Source organism: Lolium rigidum, chromosome 4, assembly GCF_022539505.1.
Source record: "Lolium rigidum isolate FL_2022 chromosome 4, APGP_CSIRO_Lrig_0.1, whole genome shotgun sequence".
Lineage (NCBI taxonomy): Eukaryota > Viridiplantae > Streptophyta > Magnoliopsida > Poales > Poaceae > Lolium > Lolium rigidum.
In genome coordinates, this window is record NC_061511.1 from 124822620 (window position 1) to 124849474 (window position 26855).

Genomic DNA, 26855 nt, shown 5'->3' on the forward strand with positions numbered 1-26855 from the left:
TTTTTGGTGAGCCAAGATCTAGCAAAAGGGATATGTTTTATAGCATTAGCAACATCTTTGAGTATATAAATTGTTTAGTCACAAAGTTTCCTACAGAAACGTTCTCCACATCTATCATCTAGATACTACATTGATCCATCATCAATCTACAGCAGGCAAGTTAGCCCTACAGAATTTGGGTGTACAAAAATGCTCTGGTGTGCTGCGTCGATGATGGCGACAGGGACATGGCCAATGTGCTACAGGTATAATGTGTTTACAGTTACTGATACAGTTGCTATGGGGCCTGCACTTTGTTATCCTGTGCACCAACTATGTTTTCTGCTGGGGCATCAGACCAGTATAGTTGTCTTGCTTTGAAGATGAGCAAGCTAAGGTTGCGGCGGTAGCTCATAGCTCATCTTTCACATCTTGGCTCAAGTCTTTATCATCAGGCTTTGGTGCATCAGACGGTGGAGAAGTGGACTCGGCAATCTCTGCATTCTCCCCCAAAATTCGTGTGGTGAACTGCCTTGCTTCACTGTCAAAATCGACCCACTCTGGAACTATCCTTTTAGCACCCTAGAGAGTGAGAGTATAATCTTATGATTAGCCAAAAAATTAGTAGTACTAGACTGCAATAGGGAATGAATTATTTCAAGTGGCAATTTTACCTGAAGCTTCGGTTCCTTTGTCATTGGATTGTTGCAGAGATCAATGGTCTTTGCTCTTGCCTTTGTGGCATTTCCACACCAAGATTCACACCAGAGCCATTCTTGAGGGAGTGAGAATATGGGCACACTATGTTGAGCATAATTCGGGAGATCCTGGGTAAAAGTGCTACAAGTAAGCATTGGACTCATGTTCACTTTTATGAATATTTGCACTCTGGAGCCTGGTTCTAAATGCAGGATTTTACTGCCAGAAAGAAAGTAGCTAATCCCAACGCAAACTGAAACTGGTAGAGGTAGACATTCAAAAAAGATTGCGCCTGCTATGGAAGTTTTTGAGCTTTTGTGAATCGAAAGAAGTGGTTCGTGCTGCCATGCTGTACATAACTTTCAAATAAAATACAATATTTGAATTTTTAATTGATGTTTGAATACAACATATCTACTGTGTGAAATCATGTTTGAATTCAAAAAGTATTTTTTTCCCAATAGTTTGGGCCTTTCAAAGACATTCAGTTCATCAGCAACTTTAACCCTTGTCTGCAGGTTACAATCACTAATCATGCAGTCCCGGCCAGTTCGACCTAACATTATTTTTTACCAGAAAGTTCCACCAAACATTATGTGTAAGGGGGATCAAATATATGTACCTGATCAAGATTTGATAGACTATTGGGGTCCTTGCTGAGTGTTTCATAAACAACTCGTAGATTATCCCCAGCAGCGGTTTGTCGAAATTTGGCCAAATCAACAACATAAAGAGCACTGAAACAACAACAATCATTTACACAATAATAGCAATAATCAATTGAAGCGTACTTCATGTAGAAGGTCACCCACCTGATATGGTATGGCCTTCCTCGCAGATGATCTTTCCAGAAACCCTTAAGCCAAAGGGGGGATTACCAAAATAAGTCAGCAGACAGTAGAGAAAACCATATTCATTTTAAAGTTGACATATATAATGTGATCTACAGCAGTAATATGGTTTGTGCTAAGTTGGTAACTAACTTGTTTCCAGAATCGGTAGCCATCCATCTCCTTGTTGTTATCACAGAATGGAGTATATGCAAGGGGACGGCCCTTCAGATCCATGTCATACAGCTCTCCCATGTCTGTTCTCACAATTTGATCAGCATCGACAAAAATTACCTATTTGAAAGTATCAGAGAAACAACATCATTAGAAGACAATGAGACTAGAATTGCTTCGACTATTGAAGATCATGAAGCAGGATTGCAAGTAGATCATAATATAGAGAAAACTACCTTCCTCAGAGAAAGTGGAAATATGACATCCAAAAACAAAATCTTATACGCCCATATAATCCGTTGCTTCTCTTTCTGTTTGTGCAGCCACGTTGGCCATTTGTATGTGATAAGCTCATACTCGAATCCATATTCCTGAGCCATGTGGGGTATGACATCCTGGCAGGATTACTGGTTAGACAACAACAGAGACACCTAAGATCTTCTCATTAATCAATCAACTCAAAAGTGGCTCATCTACCTTAAATTGTGGAGATAGATAGTTCTTTATGAACCAAAATTTCACTGGCCTTTGAGTGTTCTTTAAAACACTCAAGATCATAATTTTGAGGAAACGCTCATACCTGCAACAGGAAAATTTAAAGCTAAATCATACTCAATTCATAATTTCTCAGTATGATATTCTTTCAGGAGTAGTATGTTGTGTGAGTGCAACTACTCCCTCCGTTCCTAAATATAAGATGTTTTGGCAAGTCAATTTGGCTTACCAAAACATCTTATATTTAGGAACAGAGAGTAGAATTTTGCTCCAGTAAAATTAGACTGGAGTGCAGGATCTAATAATGCCACTAACTGGAAATAAAAAGTTAACAATGCTTGCAACTAACTCAGAACATGACTTCCAGGCTGAATCGCATATGTGCAAGTGTCAGAACAATGAACTGTAAGCAACAGTGAACAGCATTAACCTCCACAGAGAATGCTATTCATATTTACACAACATAGCTAAGAAGTGCTTACAACATAGCTAAGAAGTGCTCAAAATGGAAACTTACAAATGCCCAGAAGCAACAGAAAATATGTTAATTGTCTCCCCTTGTCTTGCATCCTTAAGGGCCTGAATAGAGGTGCAAAGCAAAACTGTTGGACTATCTCTGAGCACCAAAATGTGGAGTATAACCAGTAAAATGAAATACAAGCATGCATGACACTAGCCTGTAACCTTTACACATGGGATCGTTATTCTAGTAGCATTCCTATAAATACATATTACAAGAAATATCTTCATCAGCAACAACGAGAGCAAAGGTGTAACTGTAACAGTTCAAAAATATTTTTCATCAAACAGATTGTCGAACTGCCTAACAAAGTTTGGTATTCCAAGTCTTCTAGATTTTTGTACTCGCAATGTAATTTACTTTCCGTAAAACAAAATGAGCTAACATAATCTACATTTTCTGAATCTGTCTCAATCAACAGTTGTTGTGTTGTTTCCCAAGGAATCACCACACTTAACATACAAAAAGATTTGCCACACTTGTGATAGGTTGATCTAGACATTCCTTCGCAAAGTTCAATACGTAACACTAGAACAGTTCCTCATTAAAACTCTTTTAAGTATTCAAAGCAACTCCAGAAAGAAAATCATGCAAATTTGGGCAATTAAACTTGGTTTTTCGTTTTTCTTTGCTGTGCCCTGTCAGCAGTAACATTCAGTGGAATTAAATAACCAACAGAAGAAATACTAACAGTGTTTTTCTCAGCTTTCTTTTTAATGATGCATCACCACTAATGAAACTAGAAGCCCATTTCAAAAGGTTGGTATTCCAGCCTTTGTTATCCTGCATTAAAAAGCATTTAGAAGAAATGATGTTTAGAATTGATATTTTAACAACTAAACTAATAATAAAATTACCGTCTTTTCCTGGAAATGGTTGTCATCGGCAGCATTTAGTAAGTCCTCGTGCTCCTTGCCCTTTTTCTTTTGCACTTCAATGTGTATAAGTTTGCCCCTCAAGCTATCAATGGCAACAAGTTTCGAAGGTAACTCATACAAATCAGCACTACGCCCAGGAGCGAGTTGTAGGTGCCACACCCCTGGGGAGACTTTCATCTGCCAGTAACCCAAGTTAGCCATGACAAGTGTGTCTACCAAGTGTGGTCTTTGTTTGGTGCCAAGGATAAACTGTAGTCCACGGGGAGGTTCTCGATCTTTCTCCATGCAATGACCTGAAAAAATAATTATCTTCGCTCAACAATCTACCTCAACACAACAGATGGTCATGACTTACGACATAATCATACCTGTAAGGAGAAGCGCTTCAAGTTCAAATACAGCTTGCAATGTTCTAACATCCCCAAGATTCTCCAATAGGATGTTATCCAAATCATGGCTGACACAGAAAAACAACAACAATAAAGTGATGATACTTAATTATAAAATAACTTCTGATATTTGCTTACTGCTATGTGGCTAGCTTACATGGCAACGACAGGCTCAACAAGCCATGGTTCAGGAACATCGATGTTCATTGTCAGTGTTTTAGATAGTGGCATATTTGAGAAGAAAGCTTTAGGTCCATGTACAGAATAATCTGTACTGCTAAAATCATCCTGCACATGAAATGGTCAGGCATTATGGTAGGCAGTGAGGATGTGCAGGACAGTAAATATGTGTGGTCTTACCATCGACGGAAGAACAAATCTGTAGTAGTTCTTTAAAGGAAGATCTGCGAGGGAACTCTGAAAATGATTTAAAATGTTAGCACTAAATCGATAGTGTTGCAGCTACTGCAGGATCATGCATGATCCGGCTACACATAGTCTTCAATAAAATACACCATACTCTCTCAAATGATAAGACTTCAATTTCAAAGAGATATGTTTACAATGCATCTTACATTCTTACCATCTACAGGACAGACAAATCATGAAAAAACTGCTCATGAAGGTTGCAGATCTAATGAAAATTATTGCAGAGAATCATAAATGAATTATGAAAACAATTCTCAAGCTAGTGAAGTCATTTAAAATGTTCCAGTTGTTGGACTTAATCAACCGATTGTAAGTACGAAGAAAAGATTAACCAGATAGCTCAAGAAAAGAGACGAGTCTCTGGACTATTAAGGTGCATCACCTAACCTTGGCAACAACTGGGCCAATTAAGTGACTGTAATACAATATGATTTTAAGACCTTACAGGCTCCTTTGGTTCATAGGAATTGTGTAGGAATTATGTAGGATTTAGATCCTATGGCATTTTTTCCTACACTAATTGTTTGACTCATAGGAACATATCCTATAGGAAATAATCCTATAGAAATCTTGTAGTGCAAATCCTATAGGGAAAGAACATGAGGTCATACCTCATGGAAATTTTTTGTTGGCACAATAAAAGAAAACTCATCTTTCTATAGGATTCAACTAGACATGACATACTAATCCTATGTTTTTCCTATTCCTATAATTTTCCTATCCTATGAATCAAAGGAGCCCTACTTAACTTTAGATGCGGAATCATATGCTAACTGATTCATTTCTCTGACTGGATATTTAGAATTTCAAAACAAAAGCCAAACAGTAATACAGATATTAACTAATTATATATATATATATATATATATATATATATATATATATATATATATATATATATATATATATATATATATATACACTAACTGATAAGGAAAAAAATTACATACAATCGGATTAAGGACAATTCTCATGCTGGGTTGAATCCGTCTCCAGAGTATGCGTAGAAGTGGAGAAATTTTTTGCCCAGCGGGACTTAGTGGATCAATGACAGCATCAATGTGAATACTCGAATTCATAATATTCAGTTTAATTGCACTGCGAGATAGAGAAGGAAATGAGATCAAACTATATGAAGTAATCATTAATACATAATACTCCAAATTTTATTTAGGTTCAAGTTATAATTCAGTGCATGTGATTTATGCTTAGCTAAACAGGAAAGCAACATGAGTTTGAGCCTAGTAAATGATAGTTTTGTGTTTGGAGCCAACACATAATAACATACAGTAGAGCTGAATGTTTATCCATGCAGAAGAAGAGGTAGCTACCTGTGTTCCGCATTTAAAATTTCAAAATGGGCTCTTTCAGATGGTCTTTCACGGACAGACATTGATGAGGACACCAGCATAGTAATATCACTGTAGAATTTGCTGAAAACAGGGAGCATAAGTTTTCAAAAAAGGTAAGTCTCAGCATTATATGTTTCTTCTAATCATTCCCGATAATAGTACTCCTTTCAACACATAACTTTCAAGGGTATCCCTTTTTAGCTGTCACCTCAAAACTTTTTTTTTGAGCTGAAAGTCACCTCAAAACTGGCGCAGAAAGGGAAGAAGGAAAGGGGGAATTTGTGGAATATGACTTATTCAGAGCTCATCATCTAATATATTTATAAAAAGTAACATGTAAAGGTGTTGGCAAATATATGTGCCCCACACACTACAAAGCATATAGAAAAGCCACTGAAACTACTACATGATATATCTTACCTTGTCAAGTAATCAGGGTCAACACCTGTCCATTCAACCTCTTCAATTATTTCATGTATGTATTTCGTTCTTAACTCATACTCCATAGACTCAAGGAGACCTAAATCATCGGTTAAAAACGAGTCGCCTTCACCCACAACAAAAATCTGCAAGGTAGGAATAACAGTCATGAACTACAGAGCTGCTTAGGAATCAGGTGGAATAACCTTGCAGCCACAAATAATTGCTATCATGGGTATGATAGTCCATGAGTGTAATAGCTACTCCCTCCATATCACATTACAAGTCTTTTTAGAATCTCTGTCCAACATTGTTAGGAATAGCTATCCATATAGCAATACGTAGCAGCACTGACAACATCAAATTGATAGTACACGATCCACCATAAAATACACATACTTACATAATGTACAATTGTTTATCATTTTTCTTTTTTCCTTATTTAATATGCTCAGGTGGGCTCTAACCTGCTATTTCCCATCAAAATTTTCTGCTTTCTTAGAACTGTTTTATTTGAAGCGGCAAACAACAAATGTGATGGTCAAAGTGTCATGTTGGAGACCGTGACAATGTCCTGAAGGACTTACACCGAGACAAAGGGAGTATTTGCAAGACACCAAAATAACAAAGAACACTGGGACCAGTTTGGACATGAAGAGAGAAATGAAGGAAGCATAAATCTTACCCGTCCATTAGTGATCACAGCATTGCTACCGAATTCAAGCCCCAATTGCCCAAACAAGAAGTCTGACAACTGCACAACCAAAGAAATATGTCTGAGCAAATTTGTTTGGAGACCGACACAAAAGCATTGACTTCAAAGTTAAACATAAGACTCACGAGTCAGTTTTTGCCAAAAAAATAGCATGTGGTCGGCAAGTTTAACAGGGGTTTACTTACAGTAGGTTACCCATACCATTTGCCGAGAACAAGAGGAATTTAAACACTGGTTTTGGCTTGAAAGGCTGAACTAGTCTTGAACATGGAGTGAGCCAGTAGGCAACATGCAAGAAGCAGGTAGTGTGATAGTGGTCACCTAGTAATCTAGTATGCTATTTGTGTCACAAGTCCTGAGAGCATGCTATGTAAACAGGATTGGGAGAGACAAATACCAGAATTTGGTCAGGTTTATTCACAAATTTGGGCTCAGCTACAGAAATTGACCTAATGCTAGGCCCAACTTCAGCTCATACTTCCTCAAAAAAATTCCTAACAACCTACAAGTACAGAAGTATTGCAGTTTTTAGGGGCTCTTAAGCTAAACCAAGGACAATATTACTATATTGGCCAAGCCTGATGGCTGGAGCTTCTGGAATTTCTGCAGGTTTTATGCCCATCCAGCCAAACACTATAAACTGAGCTATCAAATGAGTAAACTATACACAAACTAAGCTATCAAATGAACAAGGGAAAAGTTAAGTCTTGCTAGTGTATGCCTAAACCCAGCTCAGTTCCAGCCCTTAATGTATGCCAAGTTTAAAAGTCACTCATAAAAGTTAAAACTGCACAAATACACATATTAGCAATTTAGAGAGAGAATTCCACATGGTGGGCAAGAAAGCTCAGGCCTCAGATGCTGACCTTGTCAATCCCTTTGAGAACTGTATCCGCAGAAAAACTTGTTAGCCACGCTCTATAATCATCAACAGGCAAGGCAGTTTCAGCAGCTAAGCCATACACCTTGTCCATTATAGTGCTAATGCTATCACCAACTGCGGAAGAGACCACCATATGTTGACCTTCATAAAATTTGCAGAGCCCATGAAGGAAGTTCAGTGCCTTTTCCGTGTTGCTAGAACAAGTAAGTCACGAGATCAGAGAAAGCTTGATCTATTCAACGGTGACGGGAAAGAAAAGCCATAGGGCTGTACCATTCTAAATCCTGCTTGTGAGGAAAGAAAAGAAAAAAAGAGAGAGGAGCAAACCTAAAAGATGAAATGGTTCTATCAATGATATCCTTCATAAGTAAAATAGTAGAAACACTATCACGGCGGGCATATAGTAGTAGACCAACACGAGCTCTATTAGGCCCATCCATCTGTATCGTGTTGAAGAACAAGACATTGTCAAGAGAAAACAATGTAAAGAGCATATTATAATGGGCATGTTAAGCAACCGCTCCCCCTCAAAAAAAAAAATTTGTTAAGCAATCGCTGCATCTACCAGGTAACGTATGGCCTGATGAAGCAACTTTGTCCCGGTCTTCGAAGAAAGATCAACAGCAAATAGATGAGTTACAGGTTTCACATCATCTGTAGCTGCAGACAGATTTAACAACTATGTATTAATACAAGCGATCTTTGATGCTGGATGACAAGGTATAGCAAAAGAATGGTAGGAAGCATACTTCCATGAGAATGTAAGTAGTTTATGTCATGAAGTACAGAATCTTCTTGATGATACGATGCAAATAATGAAACAAATCTCTTCTCTGTGTTCTTTCCAGTAATCTGATGATAAAATATAACATTATTAAATGGATGAAGAGCAAATACTTTTGCGTTGTTCAATGAAATGAAACGCAAATTCTTTTGCGTTTTCTCAAAAAATGGATGAAGAGCCAATGCTGCCATAAATTTTCAGAAATTTGTACTTACTGATGGATTGTACCGCTTGAAGCTACTTTCTGACAAAAATTTCTCCAAAACATCTGTATGGGACTGGATATGCCCATAGTAGACTTGTTCTTGTATCCTAGGAAGCTCATCGTTCATAGCATTCATGGTCGCATCCTTCGGAATATAAGAGTAGCAAAATGGCACCATTTTATCAAATGTAGAAAAAGATAAATTTCTTTTATCAATTTAAATATTATGGAGGCTTGGTGCTTCTCTCAGTTTATCAATTTTTAAGTTGGATAGCGAATTAATACCTCATTTGATTCATGAACGAGTCCATTCATCAATAAACAACACTGGAGCTTGTACAATCCGAGTTTGTGAACAAAACGAGAATTTTCTTCAGCCTCTTGCTTGTACAAGTTCTCTTTTTGCAACTTCAGCAGCTCATCTTGAGGGTGAGATTTAGCACCTGACCTGTGCATTACAAATACAAGTAACATAAGGAAACTACACTAATTCTATTTGGGCATTATATCCAACAATATATTAATTTTAATGAATATGCTTACAATAAGGAATCAACAAATGCTTCTTCCACATGATGAGCTTCCACGGGCTCTTCACTGTAGTCATCGCCACCACTCCTCGAACCATGTATCTGAGCAAGAAAATTATCACTAGACTGCAGCTATATAAAACTCAGAACATCTACAGACTGCATAGGTTGGACCAACCAAAATATCCAACTAACCTTACCGTACTACCCTTGTATTCTAATTTTTAAGAAGCTATAACAGAAACATAATTCAATAGTCCATTACAATTTCCTGAAGAATAAAATTTGGCAATTACACTCACATTGCTTAGGAATTGGAATGCCAACTGTGCCGAGTATGTCTCCTTGATGTACAAGAAAAGCCTCATTATCTGTAAAATTGGAAAAATATTAGCAGAGGGGTGCATCCACACCATTAGATGATTAGAGTGCGGGTTTTAGAAAATTTGGAAAATAACTACATGTGGGCCCACTACTTAAAACAGTATGCTGCTATTTTTATGATCATGGGTGCACAAGGTGGCATGAGGTAGATCCGTGGATGTGTTGAATAGGTTATGTTAGAGATAAGAAGGTTAAGAAAAGGAACAAATCAAGAAGTGTCATCATTGGACAAGGTTTTGGACTGTAAGATCAGGCATAGTTAAATTTGGAAGAGTGCAATTGAACTAGGAGGGTGGAGTTATGGTTCGGTCTTGAGTTTGAATTTAAGATCTAACTTGTAGGTCATCCTATATAAAGGACTAGCATGAAAAAGATTTGATCAAGCAATAAGATAATAGTTTATCAAGTATTATCATCCTCAATTCCTCATTCATCCTCCCTAACCAATGTTCTACTTCCAGTACGGGTAAGTGTGGCCTCCGCCTGAGCAGCTCGAAGGTGAGCTGCTTATCAAGGGGCCGGTAGTTATATGCACGGGTATAGCATTAATCAATACCTTCTTTACATATGAAGAAAAGTTATTCAAATAGGAAAGAGATAAGATTAGAGTTAGAGACCAGATTGATATCCTTCAAGTTACTCCCTCCATTCCAAATTAAATGTCGCAGCTTTTTTCCAAAATGAACGAACATACACACTAAAACATGATACATCTGTATCTAGACCAAAGCTGCGACACTTAATTTGGAACAAAGGAAGTATTACTTAAGGGTCAAGTAAGTTTTCGTATATAAGGGGCAGCGTATGTAAACATTATCTATCAAGCAGTAAGAAAATAACTTATCAATCTATTGTCTCCCTCGTTCGTCCTCGATAACCTATGATCCCCTGCCCAATCCTCTATACCATGTTCCATGTTGTGTATCTGTTGTGGACAAGGAGAGAAGCAGAAGCACTTGCTGCAGGAAGAGAGCGTTCAGGAGGATTTGTGTTGGAAAGGACAGCTAAGCGTTTTGCACAATGGCCCGTATAAAGGACAGAGACCAACTAAAAAATGAGCTGCCATGTATGGAGTCCAGCAAGGACAGGAAGTGAGGGGCGGTGCACAGCATGTGTCATGTGCAGCTTGCACATGTGAAAATACTATGTGTAAGAAACGGGGATATATTAGTAGTTGATTAGAAGTTTTATCTTGACGGGGATAGGTTATTAGTTAGTTACAAAGTTATCCTTGAGAGTTTTGAGTTGGATTAATACTGTTACAGATCGAGTTGAGCCTTATGAGATCAAGGGAGAAGAAATAATCAGATCCTATCTGAAGTCCATCGTTGCAGTTCAGGCAATCTCGTCATTCCTATGAAGTAATCCCATTTAAGCTGGCGACTGGCCATCCTTTACATGGTACCCCAAATATAAAGGAGTCTATGTGCAACTGGAGAACCATATTAATGACTTAATGTTGCTTCAATACTTTATGATACAAAAATTGCTTACTATGAAAAGGCTGGACATCATGATGATAAAGTGGAACTGAGTGTAACTATGTGTTTTTTATTATTTCATGTACCTAAGAAGCCCTAGTAAATGAGAAGGGCTAGATAAGATAGCTAAAAAAGGTCCCAGACTTAGATAGTAATGATATAAAACCAGTTCGTTGTTCTATACATCAAATCAAAGAGCTCCTATGAAATCACAGTAATGAAGTACTGAAAACAAAATTACCAAAGTAGAAGTGTCCTCCTCGCTTTTAGATCCATCATTTTCTTCAATAACATTTATGAGTCTTGAAGAGTACATTATGATACCAAACCTTACAGGAACATTATCTTGGTGCATGGACAGGATCATGTCAATGGTCTGTAAAGATTAAGTGAAACGAGAAGCACCAGACTACAAGTCAACATATGAGTACTTCATAAAAGGTGGAGAAAAACAAACACATATTGGAAAAAGGTAAGCAAGAAACTAGCCTCTGCACCACAGGCTGAAGCAGGATCGAACACATAAACAGCGTGGAATAAATTTTTACGGATGTAGCGCATCTGACCAGGGTATACTGGCATCAACAGCTGTAAAGGAAAAAAAAGGAGAGACAACCATTAAATATTGGAAATAGTTATGCGATACAATTTAACTAGGCTATGGAGAAAGAAACAGCCAAATAGATGGTGAATAGCATAAGCTGCTTATCCTTGGACGCCCAGCAGGGATAGCCAATGAACTTATTCGCGGATGATAGAGCAAACTAAAAAATGTAAAAGATACCGTGACAAACTAATACCAACCATGAAAGTAAAAAAATGATGATAAGTGAAACCATGGAATCAGAACACGGAATACTATTGCAGACATTGTCACTTAAGATACTTTAATGAAAATAATTAAAGAACATGCCCTCAATTTATGCCCCTAAAGCCATGGATATAGAAGATTTTGAGTTATCATTTAACTTGCCACAGGAAAGCAACATTTCAACCGACAATCTCGATTCACTAATGTTGGTAAAAGAGAAGTGAACAAACCTCTTGGAGGTTGCTTCTCCACCTTTTATACAAGTCATCTTCCTCCAAGTTATTAAGATAGTGAACATGGGAACCCCGGAAGTCAACCCTGAATGAATTAGATTCTGCTGGTGGCGCTGCTGAAAGGATCTTGTGGACAGCATTTTGAGGCAGCTGGTAGTCATTTGACAAGTGCGAAACGATTTGTCAATTGGTAAGAAAGTACATGCTCAAACGGAACAGGAGAAAAACAGAATCAGGTAATCACATGTTAAGAATAGAGCTATGGCACATTAATTTCGTTACTAACTAGATATCAATATATCATGATTATATTGATTTATAACATGGTAACTCCCAGCATAAATAGAGAACATTATAAAAATGAATATATTAGAATATAGCCAAGAAATGAACATACATCCTAACTGCAGAAAAAAATGCAAATCTCATTCTGGTCATGAAAGTACAAATGCTGAAATGAACATGTTATTGGAATATTCATTTCTAACTGCAGAAAAAAATCCATACATCCTAACTGCAGAAAAAATACTCTGATGGGCTTCTAGATGTGCATTGCACTATACTACTATTAAATGTTCAAGTTCCAAGATAATTACTGCGCTTGATGCCTTGACATGTCACCAAAATTAGCCAAATTAAGGAAATGAAGGCACATCAAGTTAAAATCAAATGGCCATGAGCTATGATAAGAAAACAGTAACATAGTATATGTTGGAATCTAAGATTAGTGTAATAGTACTCTAGTAGAGTCTAGAATGCTCTAGGGGAATTGGAGATTAGTAGTCTCCTAGGAAAGTCTAGAATATTCCAGTAGTGTGCTACAATCTAAGTTAGTTTATTAGCAAAGTCTAGAGTATTCTAGGGAGTGTTAGTATAGTAGTAGTGTCTAGACTATTCTAGTGTATGAGTTAACATGTAAGCCTAAGTTGAGCTATATATATGAGAGGGTGTGGAGGTCCAAGTGACCAACCCATCCACAATTTCCCCAAAAGCCTACATGGTATCGGAGCTAGAGGCAGTGATGGTGTGTGCTACGGGCTGCCTGTGGTGATTCGGTGGAGTGAGGTGGAGTTCCGCAAAATCCAGGGGAAATACAACAGACGGGCAGAGGAGTGGAGTGCTGCCCAGGTAGAAGTGTTGATGTGAGCTGCTGCAGAGGTGCGGAGCCAACCGTCTGCAACGTTCGGAGTGGTGGTGAATCTTGCAAAGTTCGGTGTGGTGGTGAAGGGAGCAGCTGGGTGAGGTGCAGCTGCTTGTGGCTTGCAGTGAAGAGGGAGAAGCAAAGGTGCTGATTTATGCGTGTGCGAGTAGAGGACAGAGGAGAGACCTAAGCTGCGTGTGCAGCCAGAAGAAAGATCCAGAGGGGTCGAGAGATCTGCAAGAGTAGGTCAAATATAGCAGAGAAGAGAAGAAGCACATAAGCTGGTTTGTTGGTGATTTTCATCAATATTGATCAATGGGGGAGAATCAAACAATTGAGAAGCTACTTGAGAAAATGACTCAATTGCTCAAGGAGATTGAGAAGTTGAGACAATCAAGGGAGAGTGCAGAAATTCCAAAACAAAGTGGAAAAACAACTGTCCTAGGAAATTGTGTGAATCTTGCACAAACAGAAGAAGCAATCTCAAGTCAGGCTCCTGCATTAAATGGAACTTGTTCAAATTGGATTCTGGATTCGGGAGCATCAGCACATGTCACGGGTAAGTGGAGTGAGTTTGCATCATATACTCCACATCCACCCATGCATAAAGAGACAATCCAAACAGCCGATGGAACTTATCAACCTCGTGAAAGGGGTCGGCACGGTGAAATGCACTCCGTCCATTACATTGTCTTCGGTATTATATGCTCCATCGTTTCCGGTGAGTTTGGTGTCTATGAGCTCTTTGGTTGATGATATTGATTGTCGAATAATTGCCGATCGATATAATTGTATAATTGAAGAGAGGAAGACTGGAAGGAGGCTTGGGATAGGTGTGAGACATAAGGGATTGTGGTACTTGGATAGAAGGGAAACCGATGAAGCGTTGTGCATCGCTCTCACGGTTGTTACCAATGATGATGAGGCAAGGTTGATACTCCAACATTGTCGATTGGGCCATATGTCCTTTGATACTATGAGTAAGATATTCCCTGAAGAAATGAAGAAGGTGGACAAAGAAAAACTTGTGTGTGATGCATGTGAGTTTGGAAAACACACCAGGACATCATATGTGAATCGTGGACTGCGGAGCACGTTGCCCTTTGTACTCGATTCACTCGATGTATGGACTCCCCGGTGGTCTCTGTTTGCGGGATGAAGTATTTTGTCACCTTCATTGATTGCTACTCCCGAATGACTTGGATATATCTTCTGAAACATAAAAGTGAGGTGCTTACATGCTTCAAGGACTTCTATGCATATGTCCAAAATCGCTTCAACGCTAGTATTCAAATTATCAGGACAGATAATGGGACGGAGTATGTGAACAATGAATTTGGCAATTTTCTTTCCCAAAAAGGAATACTTCATCAAACTTCATATCTCGATACTTCTCCACGGAATGGAGTAGCTGAAAGGAAGAATCGTCATCCGTTGGAGGTGGCTCGATCACTTATGTTTACCATGAATGTGCCCAAATTCTTGTGGAGTGAAGCGGTTATGACCGCTACTTATCTCATCAACCGGATGCCCTCAAGAGTGCTTGGGATGAAGACTCCATATGAAATGATCTATGGCCAAAATGAGTTCATCGTTCCGCCAAAGGTGTTTGGGTGTACTTGCTTTGTTAGAGACCATAGACCTTCGGTGGGAAAATTGGATCCTCGTGCCTGTGAAGTGCATCTTCATTGGATACCCATCCGGACAAAAGGGCTACAAGTGTTGGAGCCCTAGTGAGCGGAGAACATTTGTTAGCATGGATATGACATTTAGAGAGTCTGAGCCGTTCTATGGAGAGAAGACGGACCTCAGCTCGTTGTTTGACTTTGACTCTCCTAGCACAATCGAAGCTAGTCGAGAGGGGAGAGTGAACTTTTGAGGACAAAGGAACATGAACCATCCGAGTTGTTGTTGGTTCAATTCCATCTCCTACGAGTGAAGAGAGATGGACAAAGCCAAATGAGGAAGAAAATCTAAGGGTGTCTACAAGGAGACAAGCTACAAGTGAAGAGAGATGGAGAAAGCCAAACGAGGAAGAGAACTTGAAAGTGTATACACGGAGAAAATCGCAGCATGAGCAAGCGAAGCAACAACGAGGTTCCACGACAAGTGACACACGAGGTGCGGGGAGCAACATGTGCAACAACGAGTTCCCACGACAAGTGACACACAGAGTGCGGGGAGCAACATGCTTCAACGAGTGTTGAAGCCGATGAATTGTCCGATGACGCAGGTCCATCTATTACGAGGGATTCAATGGACTTGCCCATTGCCTTAAGAAAAGGAACCCGAGCTGCGGCTAGAAAACCTCCAAATTGGTACCGGGAGGAGCATGACATTGCTAATTATGTATCATATGCATCTCTATCTACGAACTACGGTGGCCTTCATCGCATCATTGCAATCTGTGGTGATCCCAAGAGATTGGAAAGAAGCAAAACAAGACCCAAAGTGGTACGAGGCCATGTTGGAGGAAATGAAAGCTCTTGAGAAGAACAATACATGGGATCTTGTTACTCTTCCAGCTGGAAAACGTCCGATTACTTGCAAATGGGTGTATTCCGTGAAGCAATCCCCGAAGGGAAAATAGAACGATACAAGGCAAGGTTGGTGGCAAGGGGTTACGAGTCAAACATATGGGATTGACTATGACGAGACCTTTGCGCTCGTTGCAAAGATGAGTACTATAAGAACTCTTATTTCTTGTGCTGCTAACTTTGGTTGGCCCTTGCATCAGTCGGATGTCAAGAATGCTTTCTTGCATGGAGATCTCCGGGAAGAAGTTTATATGGACATTCCACCTGGCTTTAGTAACTCCAACACCCGGGGAAGGTGTGCAGATTGAAGAAGTCTTTATGTGGTCTCAAGCAGTCACCAAGGGCATGGTTTGATAGGTTCCGGAGAGCCATGCACAATATGGGTTACAAGCAATGTAATAGGGATCATACCGTGTTCTATAGGCATTCAGGGCGTCGTATTACCATCCTTGCAGTTTATGTGGATGACATTGTTATCACTCGGAGACGATAATGATGAAATAAGTCTGGTCGAAGATGAGATTGAGCGAGAGAATTTGAGGTTAAGAATCTAGGACAACTCAAGTATTTCTTGGGTATTGAGATTGCGAGATCTCCTAAAGGAATAGTTATCTCTCAACGGAAATATGTGTTGGATCTACTCAATGAGACTGGTATGCTTGGGTGTCGGCTTGCTTCAACTCCTATTGAGCAAAATCACCGGCTATGTGCTCGGTCGGGAGATCCGATTAATAGAGAGCGCTACCAACGGCTTGTTGGTCGACTTATCTATTTATGCCATACGAGACCTGATATATCTTATGCCGTGAGTGTGGTGAGCCGCTACATGCATGACCCAAGAAGTGGACATCTAGAGGCAGCTTATAGAATTTTACGCTATCTGAAAGGAAGTCCTGGAAAAGGTCTATGGTTCAAGGCCAATGGGCACTTGAGTGTGGAGGGATATTGTGACGCCGATTGGGCAAGTTGCCTTGATGACGGAAGGTCAACATCGGGCTTTTGTGTCTTCGTAGGAGGAAACTTGGTATCTTGGAGGAGCAAGAAGCGAGCATGTGGTCTCAAGATCAAGCTGCGAAGCGAGTATAGAGCAATGGCGGTGTGTTTGTGTGAGATGTTATGGATGAAAGGCCTCCTATCGGAATTGAAGCTATCGCGGAGAGGGCCATTGAATCTTTGGTGCGACAACAAGTCAGCAATAAACATTGCTAACAATCCCGTTCGAGCATGACCGAACAAAGCATGTGGAAATAGATCGATTCTTCATTAAAGAACGGCTTGACGAAGGAACCTTGAAGTTAAGCCATGTAACCTCTAGAGAACAAATAGCAGATTGTCTAACCAAAGGATTAGGTAGTAAGGAATGTTTGTTGGCATGTAACAAGATGGGAATGATAGATATCCATCGCCCATCTTGAGGGGAGTGTTGGAATCTAAGATTAGTGTAATAGTACTCTAGTAGAGTCTAGAATGCTCTAGGGGAATTGGAGATTAGTAGTCTCCTAGGAAAGTCTAGAATATTCCAAGTAGTGTGCTAGAATCTAAGTTAGTTCATTAGCAAAGTCTAGAGTATTCTAGGGAGTGTTAGTATAGTAGTAGTGTCTAGACTATTCTAGTGTATGAGTTAACATGTAAGCCTAAGTTGAGCTATATATATGAGAGGGTGTGGAGGTCCAAGTGACCAACCCATCCACAATTTCCCCAAAAGCCTACAGTATATATGAACAAGCAACACTTGACAGTATTGTGGTATAAAGGTTTTAGAATGAGCAACTGAGTTGGCTGTAACAACTAATATGACCCACAAATCTCATTCTGCATTTCTAGTCAGAATTTATGTGATGGCTTCACAAGTCACGGTAAAATATAATCAGGTTTCCCGAGCTAGTTTTCATCTTTCAATAGCAATATTCGACCAATTTCTCTAATAACATACAGATAGGTGTTGATGTGTACCTATTACTTCCTCCGTTCCACAAAAAGCTTCTCAACTTTGTCAAGATTCGCATGTATATATACATATTTTAGTTATAGATACATCCGTATCTAGAAAGGGTTGAGAAGCTTTTTTTGGGACGGAGGAATACTAAAACTTCATATTAACTTAACAACAAGCACCAAAGTTACTGTCTCGATATAGAGAGGGCTGGCCAAATTACACACATTCAGCAACACTCAAATGAAATTCACCTTTAATCGGATGAATTGATCAGCCAGAGACAACTCTTCACGGACCATGTCCATTAACCTGCCGGATAATCCATAATTAAATGTCTATATTGCAAGCTGTATATGATATACTTAAATGTCAGACTGCCAAACGAATGAGTATCTTCACAAAAACTTTTAAAGTTAGTGAATAAATGTCAGGTAGAGCCCAAAACACAGCCCACACAAAGAAGTAAAAAAATGGAGTGCAGAGTTAAGAAACAGAAGAAAAACTAAGGGAAAAGAAGAAGGCAAGTGAAGAAAAACGCCTATTCATAATTATCTTCATATGCTTCCAAGACTTCAGAGTTAAAAGCCATTGTGTTATGACTGGTTGCCGGTTTGTTCTTACTTTTTGGTGGTTGTAGGTGAGTGTGTGGTTGCAGTGGGTGAGGGGCTTGGCAGACACAGGACAATGCCCGAACTTAATGAGAGAAGATGTATGGACAAGTGGTTATGGCACGCTTTGGGAGAAAAGATGCATCTTTCTCGCCATGTAGCTTGAAAAGTGCCAACAAACTACTATTTGTGGAATTTTTTTTCATTATGAATTCAACACTGTCACTTGTGAGCATGCATCTTCTGGTGCACAGTTTCTAATGACAGGTAGCAGAGTTAGCTGCTAGTTGTTAAAGGATACACTGATTAAAGTCCACTTTGCGCATAACACAAGAAGTAAATTAGTTTGCATTAACAAAGTAAATAATCAGAAACATCATTATCCAGGAGGTATAGTGAAACATACAGGTAGAGATCAAGGTCCTCAATATTAATCAAAGCACCATTCAAAGCCATTAGTGACTTGCCAGGTGGCACCATCCGCTGATTTGCTATGATCTCATCTTTTATGGAATCATCAAGCTGTACAATCAAAACATTGCTGTTAATAATCTGCATCTAGGACAGTGGAAGTAGTTCCTATAAGCATCCTCAGAAACAAAATCTTTTACAACTCGCATTAACATATTCTTTTGGCAATTACTTATGTGCACAGCTGAAGATACAAAGGGAGCCCCAGATAGAACATCTACCTTCATTCGTGATAGTGAAGACACTATACTGGGGAAATTTTGATTGATTTCCTGCATTGACTGTAAAGGATCTGATGCATGAAGGATCCTCTGTGCTGTCTGATGACCCAAGTCTGTAGCGTGGAGCAGAACAGACATAAAAGAGGTGCTTCTATACAATCACATAATGCACAGTTGTAACTTGTAAGACAAATAGAATCACAAAACTATGGCCAACAATACCTTTGAGTTCCCAGACTTCAAGTGTGTCAGATACTGTTGATGACAACAGAGAGTCCCTAAAGGCCATAATCTCGGCATTTAGCTCTGGCTTGCGTTCCTAGAGAACAATAGACAAGGAAATAAATATGAATACTTCTATATCTATGCAATAAATAGTCACCATAGTTATTGTTATGATTGAACTGAACGAACCAAAATTTTGGAAAATATGAATCCTCTGACTTCTTGACTGAGGTCCTCAGTTTTAGGATCTTCCAGAGCAACACCTGCAAGTACATAATAAGCATCGATAGGATTTTGAAATATATAGACATGTACAGAAATATTTTTTCAACATGCCAGTTCTAACAACAGAGAGTTATATGCAGCGTGGAGTATGTACCAGTGGTATGAAGTATGCAAGAGCACCTAGGTACTCCCACCTGTAGTATAAAACTTTTCTTTAGGGTGGTATGCATTTTATGGTTGTTGTTGGTATGCATTTTTTGGACATACTCCTTTTTATATGGGAAAATGCATCTTGCAGAGGGGTGTAGACACACTTACAACCATGTCTCATGTATAAAGATGTGTGCACAAGGTTTTCACTTGCTCATTTTCAATGGGATATGATTTACTTGAATATTACATAATAAAATATTTCTTATTAAGAGCTGAGTGGTGATGACTACATGCTCTAGAGCAAATAAAACACCTAGTAGTTACCCTTCTTTATAGCAGTGTCATCCATGGCCTTGTATTCCATGTTTTTTAGGGCGAGTTCCACCCCATAACCACTCAAAGTGACTGCATCTGCAGCACCAATGGAACCACAAAAGCTAGATGAAGCCTGACATCCAGATGGCAGAACAGGACGCAGAGCATATCTGACTTTTCCCTGTATACAACACATACTGTATATTAGACATGTACAGTTTAAAGCCAAGGAAAAGATATATAATACAGTACAATTGGAGAGGCAAAAGCAAGAAGTAAAGTGCAATAACAAGAAAACTGAATATTGTCAGCAGTTATTGTTTTCATAGAGGATAAATGTAGTCATGATTAATTAAATTTGTTTCGGCATTCGAAGTTACAAAGGATATAATAAAAGCAGATCCGGTTTAAGACACGTTAAACTATCTACAAATATCAATCTTGTTCACAGTTCAGACAATTACCCATGTTGGTCTTGTCCAGGAAAAGGTTAATAAGATAGAAACTATACAGGATCCAAATAGTAGGATAGCCAGGAGGTTTGGCATGATTAACTAAACACTGTATGTTCAACTGTTCACAAATATTTGCTATAAATATGACCAAAATGCATCTAAGTTTTCTTACCATATGGAAGATGATCTCCCAGTTAGTAGTACTATCGACCAGAAACCACAAGGCAGCAGGCTATCAGTGATTATGGGGTTGTTTGGTTTGTACAGCAAAGCTGCCATCCAAAATATCCAATACAAATATCTGGTAATTTGATGTATTTTGCAAAGTTCATTGATTCAACTGAAGCTAAAGTACTCAGCTTGAGCACTGCCACGCCAACAAAAATGGTGATGAGTCTATAGCAAATCCTAGCAAAAATGTAGTTACTAATACCACAGTCTGGCATGGCACACTTGGGCTCCAATCTAAACAGGCCACGTACGTGACATGATAGCTGGAATATCAGCGTTTATTAACAGTACCCCTCTAACAAGAAAGGGCATTTGATATAAAATGTCCTTGTGTAAGAACTTATATATCTACTTTCCAGAGTTCATTGTTTTCTCGGGACCTTGGATGCCCTGAAATACACCGAAAGACAACCAAAAGTATTTTACCTGCTTTGACGCTTCTGCCAAATGAACATGCAGCTCTCTGAAGCATTTTGTCCCAACAGCCCCGTAAAATATAACAACTGGAGCAGTAATATTTGAGCGAGGATACACATGGTCAAAGTCAAAGAGTTCAGGTTGTCCAGTGGAGTCCCTGTTCAACAAAAGTTCTGAGTTTCCCACCCTATAGCCGGAAGCCCTAAACAAACTGACGAAGAGATAAGAAATGAAGATGCTTAGTTGCTTACCCTTTGCCTGATCCCTCTAACCATTTATGTAGATCAGCTGAGTTGAACAATAAAGTGCTCCCTGTATCTACCCAGCAGCAAGTTTCTTCCACAGGCCCGTTGCCAGGAATTTGCTCCAGTGCATCATCCTTGACAGGAAGTGAAGATAAAGACTCCTCTGCGAGCTGTCTATACAGCACTAATCTCGGCGATGCTGATCTAAGGGTAAGAGAAAACTCAAAAACTGAAGCCAGTGCCTCACTGAGAAGTGAGCGGACATCCTCAACAATCTTCTGAACACAACATTTGGCAGTCAGACATTCAGATCCTTTGTCCAATTCCTTCCATTGGCCAACAAAATCCCAAAAATAGTCCTTCCGTTCTTTTGAAAGTAGTTCGCTAATGGAAGTAGTAAACATAAGTGTTAGGTATTGCCAATAAAAAATTAAAATAGGACAGTAGAAACATGTTGCATTACATTAACTTAAGTTTCCCCATCAGACCAAAATATGAACTTTGTACAATTTTGGTCCAATCCATTTGAATAATTTTCAAAGCATACATGAGAATTGAAGCAGCACAGCATTTGGCTACATATACTCATGTAGAGATTTGGCTAAAATACAAAGAAAAGATAATATAGTTAGTTTATCTGTCACAGCGTAGTTATTTAGTAGGATTCGGTTTATCTGAGAATGCAAACATTTCAACCTATCAGAGAAGACATGGTCTGTTTATCTGTCACAGCATAGTTAGTTTGTGATACAGAAAACCTTGTAAACCTGGAACGTCTCTCTAAATTGATTCCTTTATTTAGTAGGATTCGGTTCAGTGAAACTCAATGGGTTGACCATAGCGAATGTGTGCTGCTGAACCACAAACGCAAATCGACGTCTGAGTGTCTGACGAACCCTACTGTGTTAGGTGGTACAAGTACATATAACTGTTCTACAACATACTGGTAACAACTAGAAGGAAAATCCTGGAATCTTAGCAATAGGGGCGTTCATTCACGGGTTCAGCTCGTTATATTATACTAAGCTCGCTGGCATGGCTGTGATTACTGAAGCAGAATGAACTAGCTGGTTTCCACGGTTTCTTCTGAAACCATTTCTGAACGACCCTGCTTAGCACAATTAGCTAAACTTATCTACTACTACCTCCGTTAGACTACCCACAATGGGAGTATCATAGGTAGTATCATGCATTTCATGCATGCAAAATGCTGATGTGGCACTGCAATTATGGATGAGAGAGGGGGTACTAGTATCATAGGTAGATACTGTATCATAGCACATACTATTAGAAAAAATAATGTCAAGTAAATCTTGTACATATATTTGCATTGAGATTCTACAAAACAATTAATATATGGAGACTATGATACTAGTATATGATACCATGCATTGTGGAGATAGCAACATGTAGTAGTATCATACGCATGATACTTCTATATGATACTATGCATTGTGACTAGTCTTAGGGATTATAAGGTCTTACAAAATCTATACCTAATAATAAAGGGAGAAGCGTTTCCGCGGTTTGGTCCGTTTGGTTTTGTCCGTTGGTTTGTTTCGTCCGTCCTAAGCGTTTAGTTTCGATCGCTAATTTCCGCGTACGTCTGTCGTACGAAACGAGTTCGTCACAAAATCTGTTCGTGCTCGGAAGGAAACCGATCAGGTCTGGTCTCCCACGTATCACGCAGGTATTCAGGTCTGGTCTCCGACCTCCGGCCTCGTTCCGGAAAAGAGTCCAGGTTCGACATACAGCTTTGTAAACGCTCATATATATACCAACGTTCGACCAAGCCTCCACAAATCGATCGATCTTGACGACGGGCGGCGGCGCGTCTCGCATGAACAAGGAGGAGTCGACGCCGAGTACTAAAGCGCTGGAGCATGAACAGCCAGCGATGATGTACCAGTTCATCTCGTCCTCGAAGATGGACATCGTGAACCGCTTGGCCCAGCGAGAAGCCGCTCCGGATGTGCTGGACGTCTATCCGCGCGCCGGGTTGCTGGTCTTCTTCCAGGCTTTCTTGATGGCTGCGCCGTTGTGGGAATCCTACTCCTCCCTTATATGTCCACCATCGTGTCCGCGTGCTTGAAGAAGCTGCCCAGGAGCGCCGGATATGATCTCCCACGATCAGTGCAACGGCCTTCTCGGGCTCAATGGCACGACGCTGCCTCCGACTGGGACGACGACAATGATAACCAAAGCTCGCCGATCTGTACGATAGTCTCAATCGGCACGGCGGCGCACACGTGCAAGATCTTCTCGGGGTAGAGTTCAATCAGGCGAGGGAGGCCAGGCCGGCCCACGAAGTCGTTTAGGCGAGGCTGGAGGTTGCACATGCTGCTCGCATGTGGGTTGGTTCATGCCACGAGGCATAGAACTGCTAGGCTAAGTAAGGCCAAGAAATAGCTTCTATAACTATGAAGAAGATTTGGATCCAGATGAGATAGTCAGGTCTTTCTTCTACCCATGTTAATTCATTTAGTGCTAACAATGCATACGGAGAGGAAAGCGGAGTAGTTAGGCAGGAAAAATCGAGAAGGACCAAAGCAGCAATGGAACAGAGAGCCACACTGCATGCTATATATGCGATCGATTCCAATCCCTAAAATCCTCGCGCCATTGGTTGTGGTCTGACGTTCATCAACATGGACTCGGTGGAAGCTCTGCAGCTGGCTAATCGATTCCACCAAATCGATCGATCGTTCTGGCATCGGTGATCGCATTGGTTACATCTTCAAGGGGAGCGGCCCGCCTCAAATCAGTACACTTCGTCTGTCCACACCGGCGCCCGGCGATGGCTACTGGGATGTGGATGGAGTTCGTTTCGTCCGTTGTGCCCCTTCATCCCAATTGATTTTTTCATCCGTCGCCCAACCAAGCTGTACGTGCGGCAGTGACGGTGCTCAACCCGTTGCTGACAAAGCAGCTCTAGATTCTATTGTCGTGACACACATCAGGCTTGTGTTCTCTTGCTGGGCATCAGCGGCAGTCCAATCTTGATGAAGTCTCCCGTTTGGATTTGGCCTAATTGGATCTACCATGCTGCTGGTATTACTCGTGTCGGCTGAAAAAAGGTTCATGTCAAGATGCAGATGACCACGAACGAAGCAAGCTCAACCAAAGAGATACCAAGCACACACGTAAGCACAATCTATGTGCAGATATGCACTAAGTTTGTAATTGGTGCAATGGTGCTTCTCTTCGGTGGCAGTCTTAATTGAAGTTGTAGTCACATGCGTTCCTATAGGGCTAGATAGCATTACATTGCTGCATCTATGTGTGAGGACAGCTATCTGATAACCGATTAATCGCATAATGTGTGAAAAAAAATCAGCTGATCTCATTGGCTCCGAGTACTTGGTCTAATGTTTTCTATTGTTCCAACTCTATCTCTCTCGCACTTAAACAACATGTACTTAAAATCATTGTTCTCTTAATTAAATTGAATGGTACGAATGGTTAGTGAAATTTGATTGTATCTGTGTTTTTTCCTATTTAGTGAAGTATTAGAATGTTAGTGAGGTGTGCTGAAATAACAATGGTCAAGTTACAGTTATTACGGATAGGTGACATTTTGGCGGAATTAGTTCAGATGTTTTTTTTTTTTTTTTTTGGAGGTTGAGTTCAGATGTTGTATTTTGTGTTTTTCCCCGGTGCAACGCACGGGTATGTTTCCTAGTATCTACAAAATATCTATATATTTTTATTACGTTAGTTAAATTTACAGCCTAGGGATACGTGGAGGCCTTATAATCCCTAACGGAGGGAGTACGCATCAACAGAATGCCTCGCTAACCAGTTTCAGGAATCGCATCCCAGTGATAAAAACCATATAGAACAAACTTAGTACTTGAAACCACTAAATCGGTGTCAAAACGAAAATTCTCGAGCAAACAAACACATATACCAGCACATCGAGCCAGTAACCACTCACTTGGCTTCGAGCAGCAGCGGCGTGCCGGCCCACTTGGCCCGGAGCGCCACCTGCACGTTCTTCTGCCGCCGGATCTCGGCAGCCGAGACGGCCCCAGCCAGGCATCCCACGAGAACCGCCGCGACCAGCGCCAACGCCGCCCGCGAAACCCCAGATCGGGACCCTCGCGCCGCCGCCGCCATGGGTGAAGACGCGCTTCGACCCAAAGCCCTCCCGCCGGCCGCCGCGTCGATCCGAGTTGCTACACGGCAGAGGAGCCGGACGATGATCCCCGCATCAGCAGGGATTTTGTGAGGGGTTTGGGTTTTGGTTCGTCGGCGACGAGATGCGGAGCGCGAGGGGCGAGGAGACTTCGCCGGAGACCTGGGGGGTGGGAAGTGATGTTGTGGGGTTTGGGTGGGCTTTTAAATGAGGAACGGTTGCCGCCGTTGGATCGATAGTGAACGGAGGATCTTTAGTTTGAGCCGGTAAGGGCAATTTACCAAAGCGGAGTATATTTCGAGTATCCTCTCGCTGGAATTCCTCGGGCTCTAGGTGTTTTCAATTCTTTGGTTTACAAGGGTTTTTGTTTATTCAAAGGATTTTAGAAAACTACTAGAATCCTAGTGTTGTTTGAATCCTTGGGATAAATCCTACGGGAATATTCTTCTTAGAATTTCATTTTCACTATATTTCATATGGAAGAATCTTGCACTTTTCTATGGTGCAACCAAAAAAGCTTTCATGTAAATCTAATCCTATATGACTGGAGTTGGCTTGACATTGCAACATATATTTTCCCTAATCATGTGCATTTGCGTACGAATCAAATAGTCCCTAGAGAAATTCCATATGATTTTTTGAGGATATAATCATAAGGATTATCTGGGAGCGGCGATTTGGCTCCCGAGAGCATTTGCTCCCGGTTTTTTCGAAAAATCAGAATAAATCGAAAACTTATCAAAAAAATCCGAGAAAAAATCATGCACGTACCTGACCATAACACGCACCACCGTGTAAAATGTCGTTGCAAAATACCATCGTATGCGCCCTGAACAAAAATGACAAATTTCTGACATGAAATGAGATCCAAAAATTTAAATCTCAGATCTGGAAATTTGTCATTTTTTCCCAGGACACATACGATGACATTTCGCAGCGACATTTCACAAGGTGGTGCATGCTATTGTCTGGTACGTGCATGATTTTTTCGAAATTTTTTGAAAAGTTTTGAAAAACAAAATTTGCTCCCCAAAAATCCGGGAGCAAATGCTCCCGGGAGCCAAGACGAATTTCCGTTATCTTTCCTACGATCATTTGATTCATAGGTTTCCAATCCTTAGAACTGAATCCATAGAAAACCTTGCTAATGTGTGTGCTCTATTTTGGAGGAAAATTTCTTGCTCCAATCTCATTGTTTTCCCATCGACATCAGCATTTTTACCATAAATCATGTCGTTTTTAGGTCATGTAGGATGAAGAGTACTAATTGAGAGATTGATGGTATAATTCAACTCCATCTACTATCCGCCTCGACCTATTTACGGATCAAAATTGGCCTGCAAATT

General features: G+C 40.2%; 1 protein-coding gene across 4 annotated transcripts; it reads right to left on the reverse strand.

Annotated features, from left to right (window-relative positions):
• Nucleotides 1–19: 19 nt before the first annotated feature.
• LOC124705539 (UDP-glucose:glycoprotein glucosyltransferase-like) lies at nt 20–25661 on the reverse strand. 4 transcript variants are annotated; one of them, XM_047237241.1, is made up of 37 exons: nt 25309–25660; nt 21378–21755; nt 21136–21283; nt 20033–20204; nt 19520–19593; nt 19328–19424; nt 19106–19218; nt 18820–18935; nt 18057–18114; nt 12189–12341; nt 11637–11735; nt 11389–11523; nt 9585–9653; nt 9296–9384; nt 9038–9200; nt 8763–8897; nt 8513–8615; nt 8329–8423; nt 8091–8203; nt 7747–7957; nt 6851–6919; nt 6166–6311; nt 5725–5826; nt 5344–5491; nt 4325–4381; nt 4122–4252; nt 3944–4032; nt 3555–3868; nt 3404–3480; nt 2695–2787; nt 2160–2262; nt 1919–2077; nt 1662–1802; nt 1491–1534; nt 1301–1415; nt 654–806; nt 20–561 (listed from the first exon to the last, which is right to left on the reverse strand). In XM_047237241.1, exons 1-37 carry the CDS (start codon nt 25488–25490, stop codon nt 391–393), a joined length of 4815 nt encoding a protein of 1604 aa, XP_047093197.1. In that variant the 5' UTR covers nt 25491–25660; the 3' UTR covers nt 20–390. The 4 variants fall into 4 exon arrangements, 3 of the variants coding, with proteins under 3 accessions (XP_047093197.1, XP_047093196.1, XP_047093195.1); XM_047237240.1 differs by lacking the exon at nt 3404–3480 and having other exon boundaries at nt 2695–2756; nt 5725–5814; XM_047237239.1 differs by lacking the exon at nt 3404–3480 and having other exon boundaries at nt 2695–2756.
• Between the last annotated feature and the right edge of the window lie 1194 nt (nt 25662–26855).

Coding starts and splice junctions, on each gene's coding strand:
- LOC124705539 (XM_047237241.1), bottom strand. CDS start 25,490: ATGGCGGCGGCGGCGCGAGGGTCCCGATCTGGGGTTTCGCGGGCGGCG. Junction 3,869..3,943: donor TGAAGCGCTTCTCCTTACAG/GTATGATTATGT, acceptor TTATTTTTTCAG/GTCATTGCATGGAGAAAGAT. Junction 2,263..2,694: donor TCTGTTGCTTCTGGGCATTT/GTAAGTTTCCAT, acceptor TTCCTGTTGCAG/GTATGAGCGTTTCCTCAAAA.